Genomic DNA, 15,430 nt, shown 5'->3' on the forward strand with positions numbered 1-15,430 from the left:
GTTTTTATTTTGTATTTGCAAACAAAAGTAGCTCAACACCTTCATGCTGTCAAACTTTATTGTAATAACTAGACTCTAGAACAATGAATTACAAATAAAACGGTCAACTTTAGTCCACCATGCACAGTGCATGTTTAGGAACATTTCATCTGAAGATTTACAAACTAATTCAAGAGTCCCTGAGAAAGACTGCTAAAGGTCTGTGTCTTTCTACTGATTTGTTCTTAAAGTCTGTTTTCATGAAGTTCTATTAAAGGCATAACAAAGTAGCACATCAATTTTTTTGATTAGCGTTGAGAAGTAAACAACTGAATATTTGAGGAGTTGAAGCAACAGTCTTTTGTTGCAAACATGTCTATAGAGTAATGGAGTAGAAATTTAAGAAAAATGACAAATATCTGATAAGGAAAAGTGTCTGTTACACTACAGGAAGATCCCATCATCTTCAATGTCTATGAAGTTGGCATCTGATTCAGGACAGTCAGGAACAGACCTACAAGAGAAGGTTGTTAGTGTGATGTTGGCAGAGTAGAATTAAATTGTACATGACTTCTTAATCTGACAATTAATGAAACGATTTTGATACCTCATGAGTACATGTACAAATATTCTTGAAGATGGAGAATAATGATTCACAAGCCTGTCCAAGACAACAACAATCTTATCCTCACCTGTTGAATCCGGGTAGCCAGGCTCCTGTGTTGGGCTTATGATCAGAGAACAACTCACACAGAAATCCCCCTGATGAGCTTGGAACGGTCTGTAAAACAATGACGCCAGACAGTGGTTAGCAGTGGTTTTGAAATACATGTATATTTACAATGCTTTAATAGTAAAAACCACTTTCCAAATATATTAGATTGAAAACTAATGCCTTTCGGAGCTGTAAAAGCATCCATCAGAATTTTTTTTTTTTTACTTTATCCAGTGACTGTTGTCTTTAAGCTTGCACATACCTCATGATCACCATGATTCTCTTGTTTCAAGTGACCACCTTGCTCTGTTTCTTCAGTGTGCATGTCCCAGGGGTCATCCTCTTGTCTTTCAAGTTGCTTGTCTGGATCAACAGTCTCCTTTGACTCTACATCTGGTATCCTTGTTTCTTCTCCCTTCTCATCTATCTGCTCATCAAACTTCTCAACTGGTGGCACAGAAAGGTGGCAAACTGCTACTGGGGAAACATTTGCACTGATGATTTTATCTTGCTGAATGCAAAAGTCCTCTGAGTCCATGCCATCCTTTACTCTTGTCTCTTTAGTCTTATCATTTCTCATCTCACTTTCTTCAGTAGGCATATCTTCCCATTGGTAATTCTCTTGTAGCTCAGGTACAGAGCTGGTTGTGGAGAAATCACTCCCAACAGATGACGTTGATAGATGCCTCTTCCTTTTCTTACCCCTCTGTCGGGGAGTTCTCATTCTTTGCCCTGAATCACAAGAGAGAATGGAGTCTTTGCTGTTGTTTCTTTGCCAGTTTCTTTTGCTTCGAGTCTTTTGCTGTTTGTTCTTTATTCCACTTAACCTTCTGTAGTCCAACGCACTGTTCCTTGTGTTTCTCTTCTCTACTCTTGACTGAGCCCTGGTGGTCATGTTGTAGTCTCTTGTCAGCAGCCTCACCATGGTGTTCTCGGCAGGTCTTGGTGTTCCCCTTCTCATGGCACGAGTCTTGGTGGAATCTGTTTCATCACCGCTACTCTTTCTTGTCGTTTGTTTGTCTACATGCTGCTCAAGTTTAATTGGGATATTCAAGGAGGCAGATTTCATATGTGATGAATCTAGATGGGTATTTCCAGTCTGCTGTGCCATGCTGTGTTTACCTCCCTGTGTAATCTGGTGAGATTCATGTACATTTGAAGTTGCTGGCTGTTCCCAATGGCTAGGAGTGGACTGGAAGATATGATGTGCATTAATTGTTCCTGGCAACGCTTCATCTATGATACATTGATTATCTTCTTCAACATTAACTTTTGATTCTTCTCCATCCAAGGAAAAGGAAGGGGTTAACTTGCATGTATCAATCTTTGCTGCCATATTCTCCCTTGTTCTCAATTCTGACTTGTTTTCTTCATTTACAGTGTTGCAACATTCTCTTTGTTTGGTACTTTGAGTAGTGTCCTGTGTGGCATTTTGCTCAGGCCTGTTAGTATTTACATCGCCGGAGGGAGTGTTCACTATTTCAGATGTGTCCTGCATGCCTGTGATGTCTCTGTATGCCTTCTGTTGTCCGTCAGAATGACCTGTCAACCACATTTCCACAGCTGTCTCCACCTCAGATACATCTCCACTTTCTGAAAAAGATGACCTTTTCCTTGTGTATCTCCTCTTTGACTTCAATGGTGTTCCTTTCCAAAACATACTATCCCACAATTCTGATCCACTGTCTCTGGTCTCATCTGATGTTATTGGGAAGATGCCATCCACAACTTGTGCAGTTTTGCTTCTGTTGTCACCTGGGTCATATTCATGGCCTCTGATATTCTCCTTTTCACTCTGATGCCCATGTTTGACTGCTTTACCATAGGTGGCTGTGTGGGTATCTGCATTCTGAGCAGCTTCATTGATAATCTCTGACAGAATAAGGCTAGCTCTATCATGAACAGACTCTGCATAATCAGATGTACATTTGCACTGTCCTGTTTCAGATGGTCCAATGTTTTCATTGTCACCTGAAAGATTTGTCTCCAAACTGTTTATAGCTGACTCTATCAAAATCTTAGTTTCACACTCCTCTTTTTCATCTTCAGAGGTGCTTGTGTTGAATGTAGTACCATTCAATCCGCTACCATTGAGGTATTGTGTGATTGCTTTCTTTGACTCCAGGCTAAGGATATGTTCTCCTCCATCTTCATTTCTCTCCACATTGTTGTCTTCATCTTTTGCATCTCCTGCTTCTGTTACATCTTTGTCTGTATTGACAAAATCTGTAGATTCCACAATTTCATCCATTGGGGGTGCTTGTCCAACAGACGTGGTATCATCACCAATGTAGCTACGCTTGTTTTCTGGTAGCTGTTCTGTGACAATATCTTGATCAAACCAATCCTCAGAACACGAGATGCCTTCTGATTCTGAGTTGCTGGTCCTTGTGATCTCTCCCTTCCCAATGCCTGCTGAAGTTGTTGCAACCATCTGCATTTTGGCCATGTGGAGCGTCAGTACACCTTTGGATCTGGAGGAGGACTTGGTTCTGTTTCTAGCTGTTCTTGGAAGGTAGTAGTGGTGATCAGACTCTGCTTCTGAGCACAGATCTAGACCGGCATGCCTGTAGGGTTTCTTTTCCCATGTTGTAGTCCTGGAAGTCAAGCAGGGCCAATGGTTTATTAGTAATATTTTTAGCAGACTGTATCTATGTCTTTTTAAACTTGAAAGTTAGCTGTCTTACAGTTTAGAATAGAAAAGAAAGATAATTTTTGTCAACTACATCTATGTTGTTGGATGACAGGAGATACCTTTCCAATGTATTTTCTGTGGACTTCTTGTCAGTTTTGCAGACAAACGTCAGTTCGAATTCATTGTTTGTAGTACTGGTACTGTGATGTACATCCACTTCCTGCTGCTGGTCTCCCTCATAATCTGACACTGAGATGGTTTCACAGTAACCGCTGTTGGACGGTTCTTCTAACTCACCAGCTCTGGAAATGAATAGAATACTGAACAGCCAAACCAATAGACAAATAAATACAAGCGCTTGAATAAGTTTATTCATACAGTAAACTGCAAGCAACTTGACATCATAAAAGAAACAGGGAAGGTAAAATTATACGGTACTTAAGGTTCAACCTCGACGTGAGTGACTTTTCGCCTTCCTCTTGCCATGCCTTTCTTCTGAAGTTGTTCGCAACAGCCGGGGAAACAACACGGAATTCCTCCTTTTCTCCTGGGTCAAGACTCCGCCACAGTTCTTCCACTTTCCTCTGGATCTGTTTTGCTCCAAGAAATGGATACTTCCTTGCTATTTCTGGGCGTTTGTTGGTGTAGAAAACCTGAAAGTTTCTTCGCCCGTTGTTCCTTTGGAATCCTGCACTGGACATCGTGTTGAAACCGGCTGCCAACTGGTGTCTCTATCAAATTTCATGAAAACGTCTGACGTCGAGTTCCTTTTTTAATAGTATCACGACACGGTCTTCCTTTATAACCAGAAAACAGGCGAAAGTAAACAAAGTCAATGTTGACGTGCCGCCAGTGAACTCCAAACCTCCTTTCCACACATCGGGCAATTTCAAATATGGCGCCACTTCCATTCTTTTTACAAGGGATTGTGGGAGTGGATCTTAACATTTTCCGAGGGATAGCGCACAGAACATTTTGTACCTACAGTGTTAAAGTGGATTGATAGTATTGAAACCTGTAATAAGATAGAAATATATCTATATACCTGTTATATTTTACTGGGGGTAACTTAAAATGGATTTGTCGGCGAACCAGTACCATTTTCCTTTCCACATTATCATGTGCGCCCCTTAGCGTAAATGGTATGGCCAAAACAAAATGTCGTCCCTTCAGAAAAAAGTGATGGCGAGAGGACTTCCACCTAGACCGCCGGCTGGCATGGGCCCGGGGATGACCAGGTAAATGATCTATATCGTATCTAATTTGCTAGAGTCAAATGTATAGCCTGTGTAAATCGTATAGCCCAAACGTATTTTGTAGGCAAGAAATTCAACAAGACGTGGTGGGTTTTTGAAAATTATTCTTTGGGATGCCTCCTACCGTCTGCTTGGCCCACACCGGACGATGGGTTATGTGGTACCCTGCCCTACTTGCTAGTACTACATCAGTTAGATATTTCGACTAGTAAGAAATGCTGTTGTTGATATCTATAAATGTAGTAGTTAATGTGCAGTAGACCACATGTATGTCGGTGCCAGACAGGACGTTATCACATGTTTACATGTTGTGTTTTATGTTTCACAATCATGATAAATATTTCATCAACCCGATAATCAATGATAATGTGTCATGATAAATTTGTTCCTTTTTTTTTTTAACTACCACAGAGGAGGCAAACATATGGGGATGTCCCGTAGGAGAGACTACACACCGGTGTCTTGGGACAAGTACTTTGAAACAACAGACCAGGTCACTGTGGGGGAAGATATATCCTTCTGCAATATTATTATCTGTACTAAACCACTCCAATATACAGAAATCATCATGTTACCATGGCACTATGCGCTCACACAAATTCAAACTTTAACTTATAAGCTTGAGAAGGTACTAAGACAACATTTACATAGGACTGGGATCGTCGCGTCGGGCACCACTATCCCAGTCATTTCTATACATAGTAACAAAATTAGTCAACATCTTCACACCCCTTCCTCCAATTCATGCAGGTCCATTCTGTAGTACTGTAAATTCGTTTACTTTTGCAGTGGCTTCATTTTGCAGTAGGGGGAAACCAGGTTTACGCTGTGTTTTGAATTTGTGGTTGCAACAATTAGTAGTAGTACAGTAGTAATACAAGGGAGACATATTGCAGTGTCCTAAATTTGTCAGTGGAGAGGTCATCACAAAAACTGTGTAAATAAAACCACTGTATTTCTTATGTCCTTGACACGTCACACGTATTCCGTATTTACCGATCTGGATCAGAAGGACCAGTACTGCTACTCCTGCACGGAGGTGGTCACTGTGCACTGTCCTGGGCCTGTCTGTCGGTGAGGATAAATTCTATTTGATACATGGATCAATTGTTCACAAGAAATAACAGAGGGGCTGTTACAGAGTTAGAAGCAGTTCTATTTGTTTCATTGACAGGATATTATAGAATACTGGGTAGCTTACAAGTTCTCCATTGAAATGGCACATTATGTTACATGAAAGATTATGCTGGAATTATGACAATACATCTGCTGGTACAGTAGAATGGTGGTTGTGGTTAATCCCACTTTTTCCATTATTTGTCAGTCTGAGACAGCTTGTAGCTGTCACAAGTTTCTGATTTGTTGAGAATAGTGGTAGGCTCATTGAACACTAAATATTGAATATTTCCTCAAAGCAGTTAATGTACGTTCTACATTTTTCATATATCCTTGCAAATATTTCAGACAATAGTAACCTCACTTGTGAACTGCAGAACCCTGGCTGTGGACCTAAGGGGACATGGTAAGCTGTATCCCGTTATTCAAACTTCTAAAAAGTGTAGGACAGTCGCAACCATGGGAACAACTTTTACTCAAAAGCTTGGTTCCTCACATGAATTGTTTCAAATAAACAAGAAAACAGCTACAGCTGTACTAGTACACTTCTTTCTTATGCCATTTATGTTAAATTTCTTCTAGAGTGTATACATCTAAAGGGAAAGTCTAAACAACATTAGTTTTTCCGAATATGCTAACATCTCAGCCAGTTTGTCTTGATGTACATTTACTTAGATATGTTCTATGAGATAATATTGCTCTCCTTATAGGTGATTCTCAGGCAAAAGAAGAAGACGATTTGTCAGCAGACCAGCTTGCAGAGTGAGTTCATGTATTGATTTGTGCGGGAGCCGTCTTTCCATACTGTGTAATCCAATCAGCCTGTGATGGGAGACGTCTCACTATTACATTATACCCAGTGGCAGTAGATTCACTTCAGTTTCTAAAGCCTTATCAACTTAATTTGATTTATTATTCCTTAGTGGCACAATTCTGTCACATTTCAGCCCCCAACAGGAGAGATCCTGTCTGACAGTTTGGCAGGTTTACTGGTATATTTTATGGATATTTTGTTTTATTTCATTTGCATTGTATTTCCCAGTCTGACTACCACCAATACGGTGATGTCTCCAGAATGAAAGCTATAGTGCACCTAATACTGCCAAATGCACAACCCAATCAGTTATTCATCTTTCTGATTTTCCATACCACATTAGTCATGTAGCAACATTCATCATCAGGTCATAAGGATTATTAGCTGCTACTGTTATCTAGTGCATGGATAGTTTCAAGACATTTGTAGCTGTAGCTTTTACTTGATTCATATATTGAATGTACCTGTTTGTTTTTGACAATTGTTTTATTTTGACAGGGATGTTGGAAACTTGGTATCTGCTCTGTATGGTGATGAACCACCCCCCATCATTCTTGTTGGACATAGGTAAGCCAGAGTCTGACACTGTACATACATGTAGCCGTTTATACCCAATTGAGACCACCATTATGGTATATCAACTTCTGTGAACAGTGAAGTGCTATGCAACAGGCAAATGATGTTTGAACTATAATATCATCTTGTTGGCAAAGTAAGTGGAAAACAGTAATTTGAGACAGCCCAGACAAAACCAACTGATGTGTAGGTATGCCAGTTATCTGAGGTCTACATGCCAAACATGCTCACAATTTGTTTCTTTTCACAACAACATGATCTCCTATTTTTCAGTATGGGTGGTGCAATAGCCATCCATGCAGCTGTACAAGAGAAGGTTCAGTCCCTTGTAGGCATGGTTGTCATTGATGTTGTAGAAGGTGGGTGTTGGTAGCATGTTGTGTTTTGGGAAGTGATGACTGTAGACTAGCAATGTTAATTGTAATGTGCAGTTTATAGGTAGGGGCTAAAACTGGACATATCGGTGTATCAAAGTATTATTCCAACTTTGGTATGTCATATTATATATATGGAATATACCGTTTTTTAAATCTTTCATAATTTTTTACCTGTCTAGGCACAGCACTAGATGCCCTCCACAGTATGCAGAGTTTCCTGAGAGGACGTCCCAAATCTTTCCCCACTCTGGAGGCTGCTATTGAGTGGTGGTGAGTGCGTCAGAAACAGCCTGGCACTTAAAATGCGTACACTTTTACTTTTTGTTTCTCCGAAACAGGACCTATTTCATTTGTAGGCTCTCTAGAATTGTCTTACTAGGTCTATCACTCTTGCAAAGATGACTGTAGGAGTAAATGATATGACATATGGGGAGAGTTTTGGACTCCCAGTGTTGTTTTGCCTTAATATGTTTTATATTCAAACCATTCATTTCTATCTCATGTTAGCGTGAGAAGTGGTCAGGTGAGAAACCTGGAGTCAGCTAAGGTCTCCATGGTTGGACAGGTGAAAAAGTGAGTGTTTTTTCTTTTCCTTTTTCAGAATTTAGGTCAAACTACATGTACTAGTAATAAGTTTTGGAATTACCATTGTATCGACTAAGTAAATATAACAGAAAAAAGTACATGTAGTGAATCATAACTAAAACATGCAAACTGTATACAGTGTACTACCTGTATGATTACAATGACTGTAATGATTAAGAAATAATAAAGGTCTAAAATCTTCCTGTATTTCCAGGACAGACACGCAGGAAACCGGCACATCCCTGTTGGAGCGTGAGATTGCCAATGAGCCCAATGTTGGAGTGAATCTCAGTTCTGATGCTATAGTAGAAGAGGAGGAGCCCACCTCCCCGTCCCAGGACATGCCTCCTCCTGCTTCTCCCCCTCCCTCCATGACAGAGGTATCAATTAGACCTGCCAGATTTGGGCCAGCATTTGCCAGCAAATGCACAATGTTTCCCTTGCTATCTTTTCTATTTTCTATTATTTTGGCTCCTTACTGTCATAGGTTTAACTTTTTCATAAAACTATGTACATAAATGTCATCCTTCTTCAATTTGTTTGTGTTCTTTCCTTCCCTGTTATGTGTTTCTGTCTCTTCACAATGGTGCTTCACACTACCTGGCAGCTGGCTGTCTTTGTAAGTTGTTCATTTTGTCCTGACATCTTACAGATGGAATGATTGTTGTTGACAATGAATTAATGGGATTTGTAAACTATTCTTTACTCCATACAGGCTCCTCCGGGGTCCTACACATGGAGGATAGACTTGTCCAGTACTGAAAAATACTGGGAAGGTTTGTATGTTCCTTGCACTTAATTAAGGTTTTTGTAGATGATAAAAGTAGCTCTCTGAAACCTCAACCCTTACCTACCAATGTTGTTTGTTCTAGCCAATACAAAACTAGATCCGTGGATGAGCCCATGCGTGGGAGGATTTAGTGATGTACGAGTGATGAGATTATATCCATTTGTGACTTATAACCAAGGTGTAAAACATGCCTAGCCTTAGATTTCTTGCTGTTGTTTCTCAGGTTGGTTTGCAGGGATGTCCCAACTCTTTCTGTCCTGTAATGTCCCCAAGATGCTGCTACTTGCAGGTAAGAACAAATTCTGAGATCAATGAAACATTTTGTTATCAGAAAAACCATAGAAGATAATTGGGAGCATTGCAATTTGTCAGTTGTTTTTTGATGACCATGTGGCTTTGATTGATATCTTACTTCACACGTTAATGTGGTTGTCAATTTTATACTACAGGAGTTGATCGTCTGGATAGAGATCTCACCATTGGTCAGATGCAAGGTGTGTACCAATGTGTGTTTACCAGTATATGTTTATCAACACTACAAATTGATATTTTGTAGCTGACTTTCCAAATGTTCCAATAGTTGTGCATTCATTAAAGTATGTAATAAAAGTATGTACATATACCCTTGTAAGTTTCAATTTTGCATCATAAGATACATTATTTGTCTCACATTAGGCTTGAATAGGTTTGTAGTTGCAAGTTGTAAGAACTGTTAACTTCTGTTGGTTAGGAAAGTTCCAGATGCAGGTGTTACCCCAGTGTGGACATGCAGTTCATGAAGATGCCCCTGACAAGGTAAAAACTGTAGTCTTTCTTGTGTGTGTTATGAATGCCACAATTTAATATTCCCTCATATCTTCTTTTTGCATTGTCTTTGCTAACATGTATATGCCTGAACATGTTTTTTTTTTGCAGGTAGCAGAAGCTCTGGCTACCTTCATGGTCAGACACAGATTTGCTGAGGCAACGGCAGATTTTAAAAGGTAGGAAAACCTCCTCCTTTGTCACAGTAACTTTTGATCTGAACTCGTCACTAGCTTTCACATTATACATATTCTGAGTTTTGTGCTATCAGGCCTCAGATTTGTCAAAAGAGCCATTAAAGTAGATAACTATTTCAACTCAGACAAAATGGATTGCAAGGAGTCTTTATTTTTGTCTTTTGTCTAAATTTTATCTAGGATATTATATATGTTGATTGATGATAAATCTGTATGGTAAAGTTATGAACTCTTAAAAAGTTTGATAAAAATCAACAACTGTCTTCTTAACCAAAGTTTGTTTTTTTCCAGACCATTTCCTTCCTGCTGACATTTCAAGGCAAAACAAGGTCAAACAAAGATCTCCTGTATCAACCATAGTTTTAAATGGCAGATAGAATTATACTTATAGTTACATGTAGAACCAGCTAAATTTGTCATCCCTTGAAGTCTTAACCAAGTGCCTAGAGCATGTAGTCTTTACACCAGTTCTCATAGGTACTGTCTACTTTGTAAGGCTATCTAATATCAAACTATGTGCTGGAGCACTGGGTGGTACATGTATGTGACTGATCCCAAAGCTTGCAACCTTTATGTGATAGTCTGTATACAGTCTGATGAATTTTCCCCACACCAATTGGCAGACGTTAACAAAATTTAGGATGAATCATTTACAGTGCAAAACTGTTTTACCTGTCAAAATAGGATAATGTTAGAAAATACTTCCTACTTAATAGATCTACTAGTGTTCATATTGTCAACTCATGTTAGAGTTGTATAAGAAAGAGGCAGCTCTTTATTTTAAGTCCAAACCGTCCACCACTACTGCTTCTCATACAAGTACCAATGTAGAGACAAAGGCACCACTATTGATATCTGACTGTTAGATGTCCATGTAACCCATGAGGGAAGAGTGTATGTCTCAAACTGATGTGTTGCCCTTTAGAATAGCAAAATGTATGGTACCGGGAGTACTTACTTGTAAAAAGACATGGTACTACATGTGTATATGGAAGGTTTTACCACTATGTTTAGGTACGGATTGAAAAAGATTGTGGTGGGTGTACTTGTGCTGTAGTTAAAAATGTACAAAGGTTAGATAAAATCATCAGCACAAGGCATTTGACAGAGAAACACTGAATACTGGTAATAGAAGAAAGGAAAAGTTGCGCCAGCATTTTCACACACCTAGCACAATCCTGGTACATCCCAGATTTAACAAGATTCTTGAGTTCTAAGGTATGGAAAGTTTCATTACGTTGCTTGTTCAGCCATTTTTGTGCCACATCTTGTTTATGTTGTTTGCATGATTGTGTTACCATTCAAGAGCCATACAATGGTAGAGAGTAAAAAGATAATCTATTACATATAGAAGAATAAGCAAGACTCCAAATGTACAAAAGTAGAGGACTTCAAAGACAAGGGCTATATACTGGTAGTAATGTTCCACTAGAGATGTCTCTGTGACTGAAGAGTCCTTAAAGATTGTGTTGTGTGACTTAAGATTATATCATTGAGGTATAGCGTCTCAACAAACAATATCCCCTCCTAGTGGGAACAAAAATAAAAACACTAGACATCACAGTCTGCTGGATGTTTTGATTTTTATTGTTTTTAGCTTTATAAAGTTGTAGACTTACAATTATAGTCTTGAAGTTTTCGCTTGTGTCTATGGAGTTTAACAAATTGTAAACATGTTGCAAGCTTGCACGTAATATCTATCTATTTCCAGTCTTTTGTGGTGACTCTGCTTCCTTGGGCTTTGAAGGTTTTAACCAAGAAGACCAAGATCTGAAATAAAATGGATCAAATGTTAAAAATAATTGGAAACAGGTAAGGTGAACTTGCAACACTAGAAAGCATATCAAATTATTTCTGCAGGGTCATTCTATCAAATGGTACCTGAGCTGGTTTCAAAAGATTTAAGTTTCAAGAGGGAAGTTGGGGTATGAGAATATTTAAATGTATGTAAGACATTTATCTAGGACCTCATCAACCTTTTGAATAGAACAACCCTTTGCAATACTTAAGCCAAGAACACCCCTAGAGGGGATGCTGGTAAATACCATTTACTGTAGAGTTATTTCAGTAGACTAAAGTCACTTAGGTGTGAAATGGATGGAGGCCTTCTTACCCTTCCTCCTCTTTGGTTTCCAGTTGTTGTGGGCCCCCTGCCCCAGGCATAAACACTGCTGGCTCCTGACTCAGCTTTTCCCTTTTGGATCGGTCTGAGTCAAAACAGGTGGAATACAGGTAACACTTAACATTACCACAATGGTACAGTCTTATGGCTATTTCATTAGCCCCAATCTCAATGAAACAACAAAATCATAGCTTTATACAGATGGGTGTATGATTAGCATCTATCTTAGCTATCAGCATGTATCTAATATCCTGATAATACAAGCTTCACTAAAAACTTTAAAAGCTGTTGACTATTACAAGAGCATACATCTACATAATAACCAGTTACCTTTGAGGTCTGCTATAAGCTGTCTCCTGTACTTTTCCATCAGTGGTACAGGAGGCTTGTATTCCTCATGCTGCATCTTGAATATGGCCATCTTTAACCGGAGCCCCACCCACTCAGCCTCCTCCTCCTACAAGGACAGATACAGCATTTACATGTCTGTGGAACACTTAAGTAACTTCTAGTGCTTTACACATGCTCATAATGTCTCATTTGAGTCTGACGTGTTTAGTGTTCAAGGTTTGATTTCTTTTAACTAAGAAAGCACATAGGTTTTGTATACTTTGTCACACTTAAGGTTTAAATCGAAGCTATCAGACACTCACAGGTATAACATAGTCCTTGTACTTGTTGTATATCATCTCCCTTTTCTCTGGATCATTTGGGTAGAGGTCTGTGTCTTTCCTCACCAGCTTGATCAACATGGCTCTCTTCAGATCCATGCCCAGCTGGGAGTTCAGGTCTTCCTGGGGAGTCTGGAATGCAAATCCAAGTTAATGGCAAACCTCATACAAGTTGTGTTTCAGTACATCAAAACATAAAATCTTCCTTCAACGTGTAGAGAAATTGGAGCTAAAATCTCTTCTGAGCTAAATCACTTCAAACTGATAAATCTATGTTATGTTAAGTACAGATCAGCTAAAATCAGTTTAGATTTCTGAACAAGAACTTGAATATCATCTACCAGCAGCTCATGTGTTACTGTTAGAGACAAATACATGTGTTCACTTGCACATTTTTAATGTGCAGAGTTAAAGTTAAACTTTTTTTTCTACACGACAGCTTCTTTAATTAAGTAGTGACCTTAATAATGAAGGATTATACCTTAAGGATATAATGGTCAAAGCCATAGGCATCATCAATGAGATTTAATGTCCTTGCTGTGACAGTTGTAGTTATCGTCTTGTCCAGAATTTCACTGTACAACTGGCGTTCTATCAGCCGTGGACGCCACATATGCTTCACTCTGCCAAACAACAAGAACACAAAGGCAAAATGAAAGCCATGTTAAACATAGGAAATGTGCAATTTCTTTGGAATATAAGCTATATCTACATGTACTTGTTATCAAAATCACTTTTTGAGGCAGGGGGAGCAAAATGTAGGGAAGCTGTAACAAATGAATTGTGAATGTGTTCTTACTTGGGTTTCATCTTGTTGTTGTCCTTTCTGCGAAAACCTTCAATCAAGCCTTCCCCTCCCCATAAACCTGTGTCATACTCCCTGATAGGGTAGAAGGGCAGAGGGATGTTCTGTACCTTCTGTCTCTCTCCTGAATGTGCAGAAGACATACAGATTCAAATAATATCAACTGACAGTTCCCTGGTGCGATTGATGCTCCTTCTCATACGGCTGCTTCTCATTCTTACATATTATGGCACAGCTCTTTGATAATTCATTTAACACCACTACCCTGGTAGCATTGCTGTCACTGAGATCTAGACAAGTAGCAGATTTTCTTCATATCATCAAACAATACGTCAATAACATTAAAAAAAGGCAGACAGTGCTAACAATTACCCTAACAAGTGCTAGCCTGGTATTCAACCTAATATGGCTCCCAGTCTCTTCTGTCCTGTCGCAAATAGCTCTTGCAGAGAGGACAGAAGAGCCTCGGGGGCCATAATAGGTTGAATACCAGGCTTAATAATTGCAGCTATACATTGCAGAAAATTGCACAACCACAGACTGAAAAGAAAGTACACAGTCTACTACCATAGTTTCATCATTAATGGAAACTTAATACTTTTGTGTAAGAAGTTATGATGATGTTGAATGGAGACTCCTGTAACTGCCTATAATAACAAAACACATTCTACTTACCAGTTTTGGGGTTTATTTTCCACTTCCCCTGTTCTGTCTTGTAGTGGACAGGTGATGGTGTCTTAGGGTCCAAACTGTCCAGGTAATGCTTAGGTAGTCTGCTGATCATAGCTGGGGTGTATCTGTCGGAACAAATTGGGTTTTAATTCAATTAGTTGCTTTTTAAAGGTTTTGTTAGTTGTTACATATTTGTTACAAACTTTAACATATAAATGATAGAGCCAGACAGCCAGTACTATGGTACTGACAGAGACAGTGGAACATCCTGGCCTGGCCCGGCTGGCTGAGGCTATTGACAGGATGTTACTGACAATAAGAATTTTTTCCACAATATGTTCCTGTCTAGCCTGATTGAATCGCGGCTTATAGCGGCCGCCCGTTAACAGTCAGCCCGTAGAGGGTAGGGGCCATAAAAGCCCCAGACAGCAGGAGTCTGCATTATACAGACTAGTTCCTGTCAATAAGAATTTGTTCCACTATTGACAGGATATTCCTGTCAACAAGCCTTTTTGCACTATTGCCAGGATTCTTTCACTATTGACAGAATGTTCCTGTCGATAGACTTTGCTTGCACTATTGACAGGAATAAAATTTGATAATCAGAGTATACCTTACTGTGCTTGCAGCCTCTGATAATCTGGTGAATAACAACTCATGATCCTGCCAAACCTAGAAGAAGACCCACCTGTACGATAGTCTTTCGTCCCTGTTGAACCACTTCCAGTAACGGAAATATGGCTTCAGCCCTAGCATCTGCATCAGCAAAGGAAATTTAAGTGAGTAATGACAGTAAATTTATGCATTTTCAAATGTTGTCATTATGAGAGTATTCATAACATTGAGTTGAGTTTATTGAGAAAAAAACATAATCACAATGTAGCAAGCATTTCAACCTTAGAAACAGAAGCCTCCATCCAAGCAGCATAGCAATGTACATAGTTCATATGTCCTTATCTGAGTAAAAATATTACTAAAGTACGTGCTTAGCTACTGCAGTACTGTTATGAGGGAGGGGGGGCATAAATAATATTTTTTGGGGCAACATAAAACAAGGGAAAATACTTACCGAGGGAGGCGAAACAAATATTCTACTTCCTCGCGTCATCTTTACAATAGTTTCAACTACTATATCGAGTGCACAAGTATTTTACGGGCTATACAGGGAGCACAAAAGACAGAAACTCTTCACAGAAAATCCACGGTCACATTTCTTTCCAGTCCGATCGACGGTGACCTTTGGTGACCCCTTCTCGGACTTTCTCGCGTGATGTTGTGCGACTACTTCTCTAGAATATTTTATTCAGAAAAAGTGG

At 39.3% G+C, this 15,430-nt stretch overlaps 3 protein-coding genes across 5 annotated transcripts; 1 reads left to right on the forward strand and 2 right to left on the reverse strand.

The window, feature by feature from the left end:
• Positions 1 to 40: 40 nt before the first annotated feature.
• LOC136436592 (uncharacterized) lies at positions 41 to 4,239 on the reverse strand. 2 transcript variants are annotated; one of them, XM_066430679.1, is made up of 5 exons: positions 3,768 to 4,239; positions 3,449 to 3,631; positions 957 to 3,291; positions 672 to 760; positions 41 to 493 (listed from the first exon to the last, which is right to left on the reverse strand). In XM_066430679.1, the coding sequence occupies exons 1-5, from the start codon at positions 4,028 to 4,030 to the stop codon at positions 424 to 426; spliced, it is 2,940 nt and encodes a 979-aa protein (XP_066286776.1). In that variant the 5' UTR covers positions 4,031 to 4,239; the 3' UTR covers positions 41 to 423. The 2 variants fall into 2 exon arrangements, with proteins under 2 accessions (XP_066286776.1, XP_066286777.1); XM_066430680.1 differs by having other exon boundaries at positions 3,780 to 4,238.
• A 47-nt stretch (positions 4,240 to 4,286) lies between these two features.
• LOC136436600 (protein phosphatase methylesterase 1-like) lies at positions 4,287 to 11,407 on the forward strand. 2 transcript variants are annotated; one of them, XM_066430700.1, is made up of 17 exons: positions 4,287 to 4,567; positions 4,997 to 5,096; positions 5,567 to 5,659; positions 6,050 to 6,107; positions 6,412 to 6,463; positions 7,014 to 7,082; positions 7,365 to 7,450; positions 7,648 to 7,738; positions 7,976 to 8,041; positions 8,268 to 8,433; positions 8,661 to 8,672; positions 8,769 to 8,829; positions 9,067 to 9,132; positions 9,293 to 9,337; positions 9,574 to 9,638; positions 9,759 to 9,826; positions 10,136 to 11,407. In XM_066430700.1, exons 1-17 carry the CDS (start codon positions 4,488 to 4,490, stop codon positions 10,152 to 10,154), a joined length of 1,197 nt encoding a protein of 398 aa, XP_066286797.1. In that variant the 5' UTR covers positions 4,287 to 4,487; the 3' UTR covers positions 10,155 to 11,407. The 2 variants fall into 2 exon arrangements, with proteins under 2 accessions (XP_066286797.1, XP_066286798.1); XM_066430701.1 differs by lacking the exon at positions 8,661 to 8,672 and having other exon boundaries at positions 4,338 to 4,567.
• A 3-nt stretch (positions 11,408 to 11,410) lies between these two features.
• On the reverse strand, positions 11,411 to 15,372 carry LOC136436607 (large ribosomal subunit protein bL28m-like). Its single transcript, XM_066430723.1, has 9 exons — positions 15,184 to 15,372; positions 14,803 to 14,870; positions 14,118 to 14,239; positions 13,437 to 13,566; positions 13,119 to 13,260; positions 12,620 to 12,769; positions 12,297 to 12,423; positions 11,958 to 12,051; positions 11,411 to 11,614 (listed from the first exon to the last, which is right to left on the reverse strand). The coding sequence occupies exons 1-9, from the start codon at positions 15,220 to 15,222 to the stop codon at positions 11,542 to 11,544; spliced, it is 945 nt and encodes a 314-aa protein (XP_066286820.1). The 5' UTR covers positions 15,223 to 15,372; the 3' UTR covers positions 11,411 to 11,541.
• Between the last annotated feature and the right edge of the window lie 58 nt (positions 15,373 to 15,430).

Source organism: Branchiostoma lanceolatum, chromosome 6, assembly GCF_035083965.1.
Source record: "Branchiostoma lanceolatum isolate klBraLanc5 chromosome 6, klBraLanc5.hap2, whole genome shotgun sequence".
NCBI lineage: Eukaryota > Metazoa > Chordata > Leptocardii > Amphioxiformes > Branchiostomatidae > Branchiostoma > Branchiostoma lanceolatum.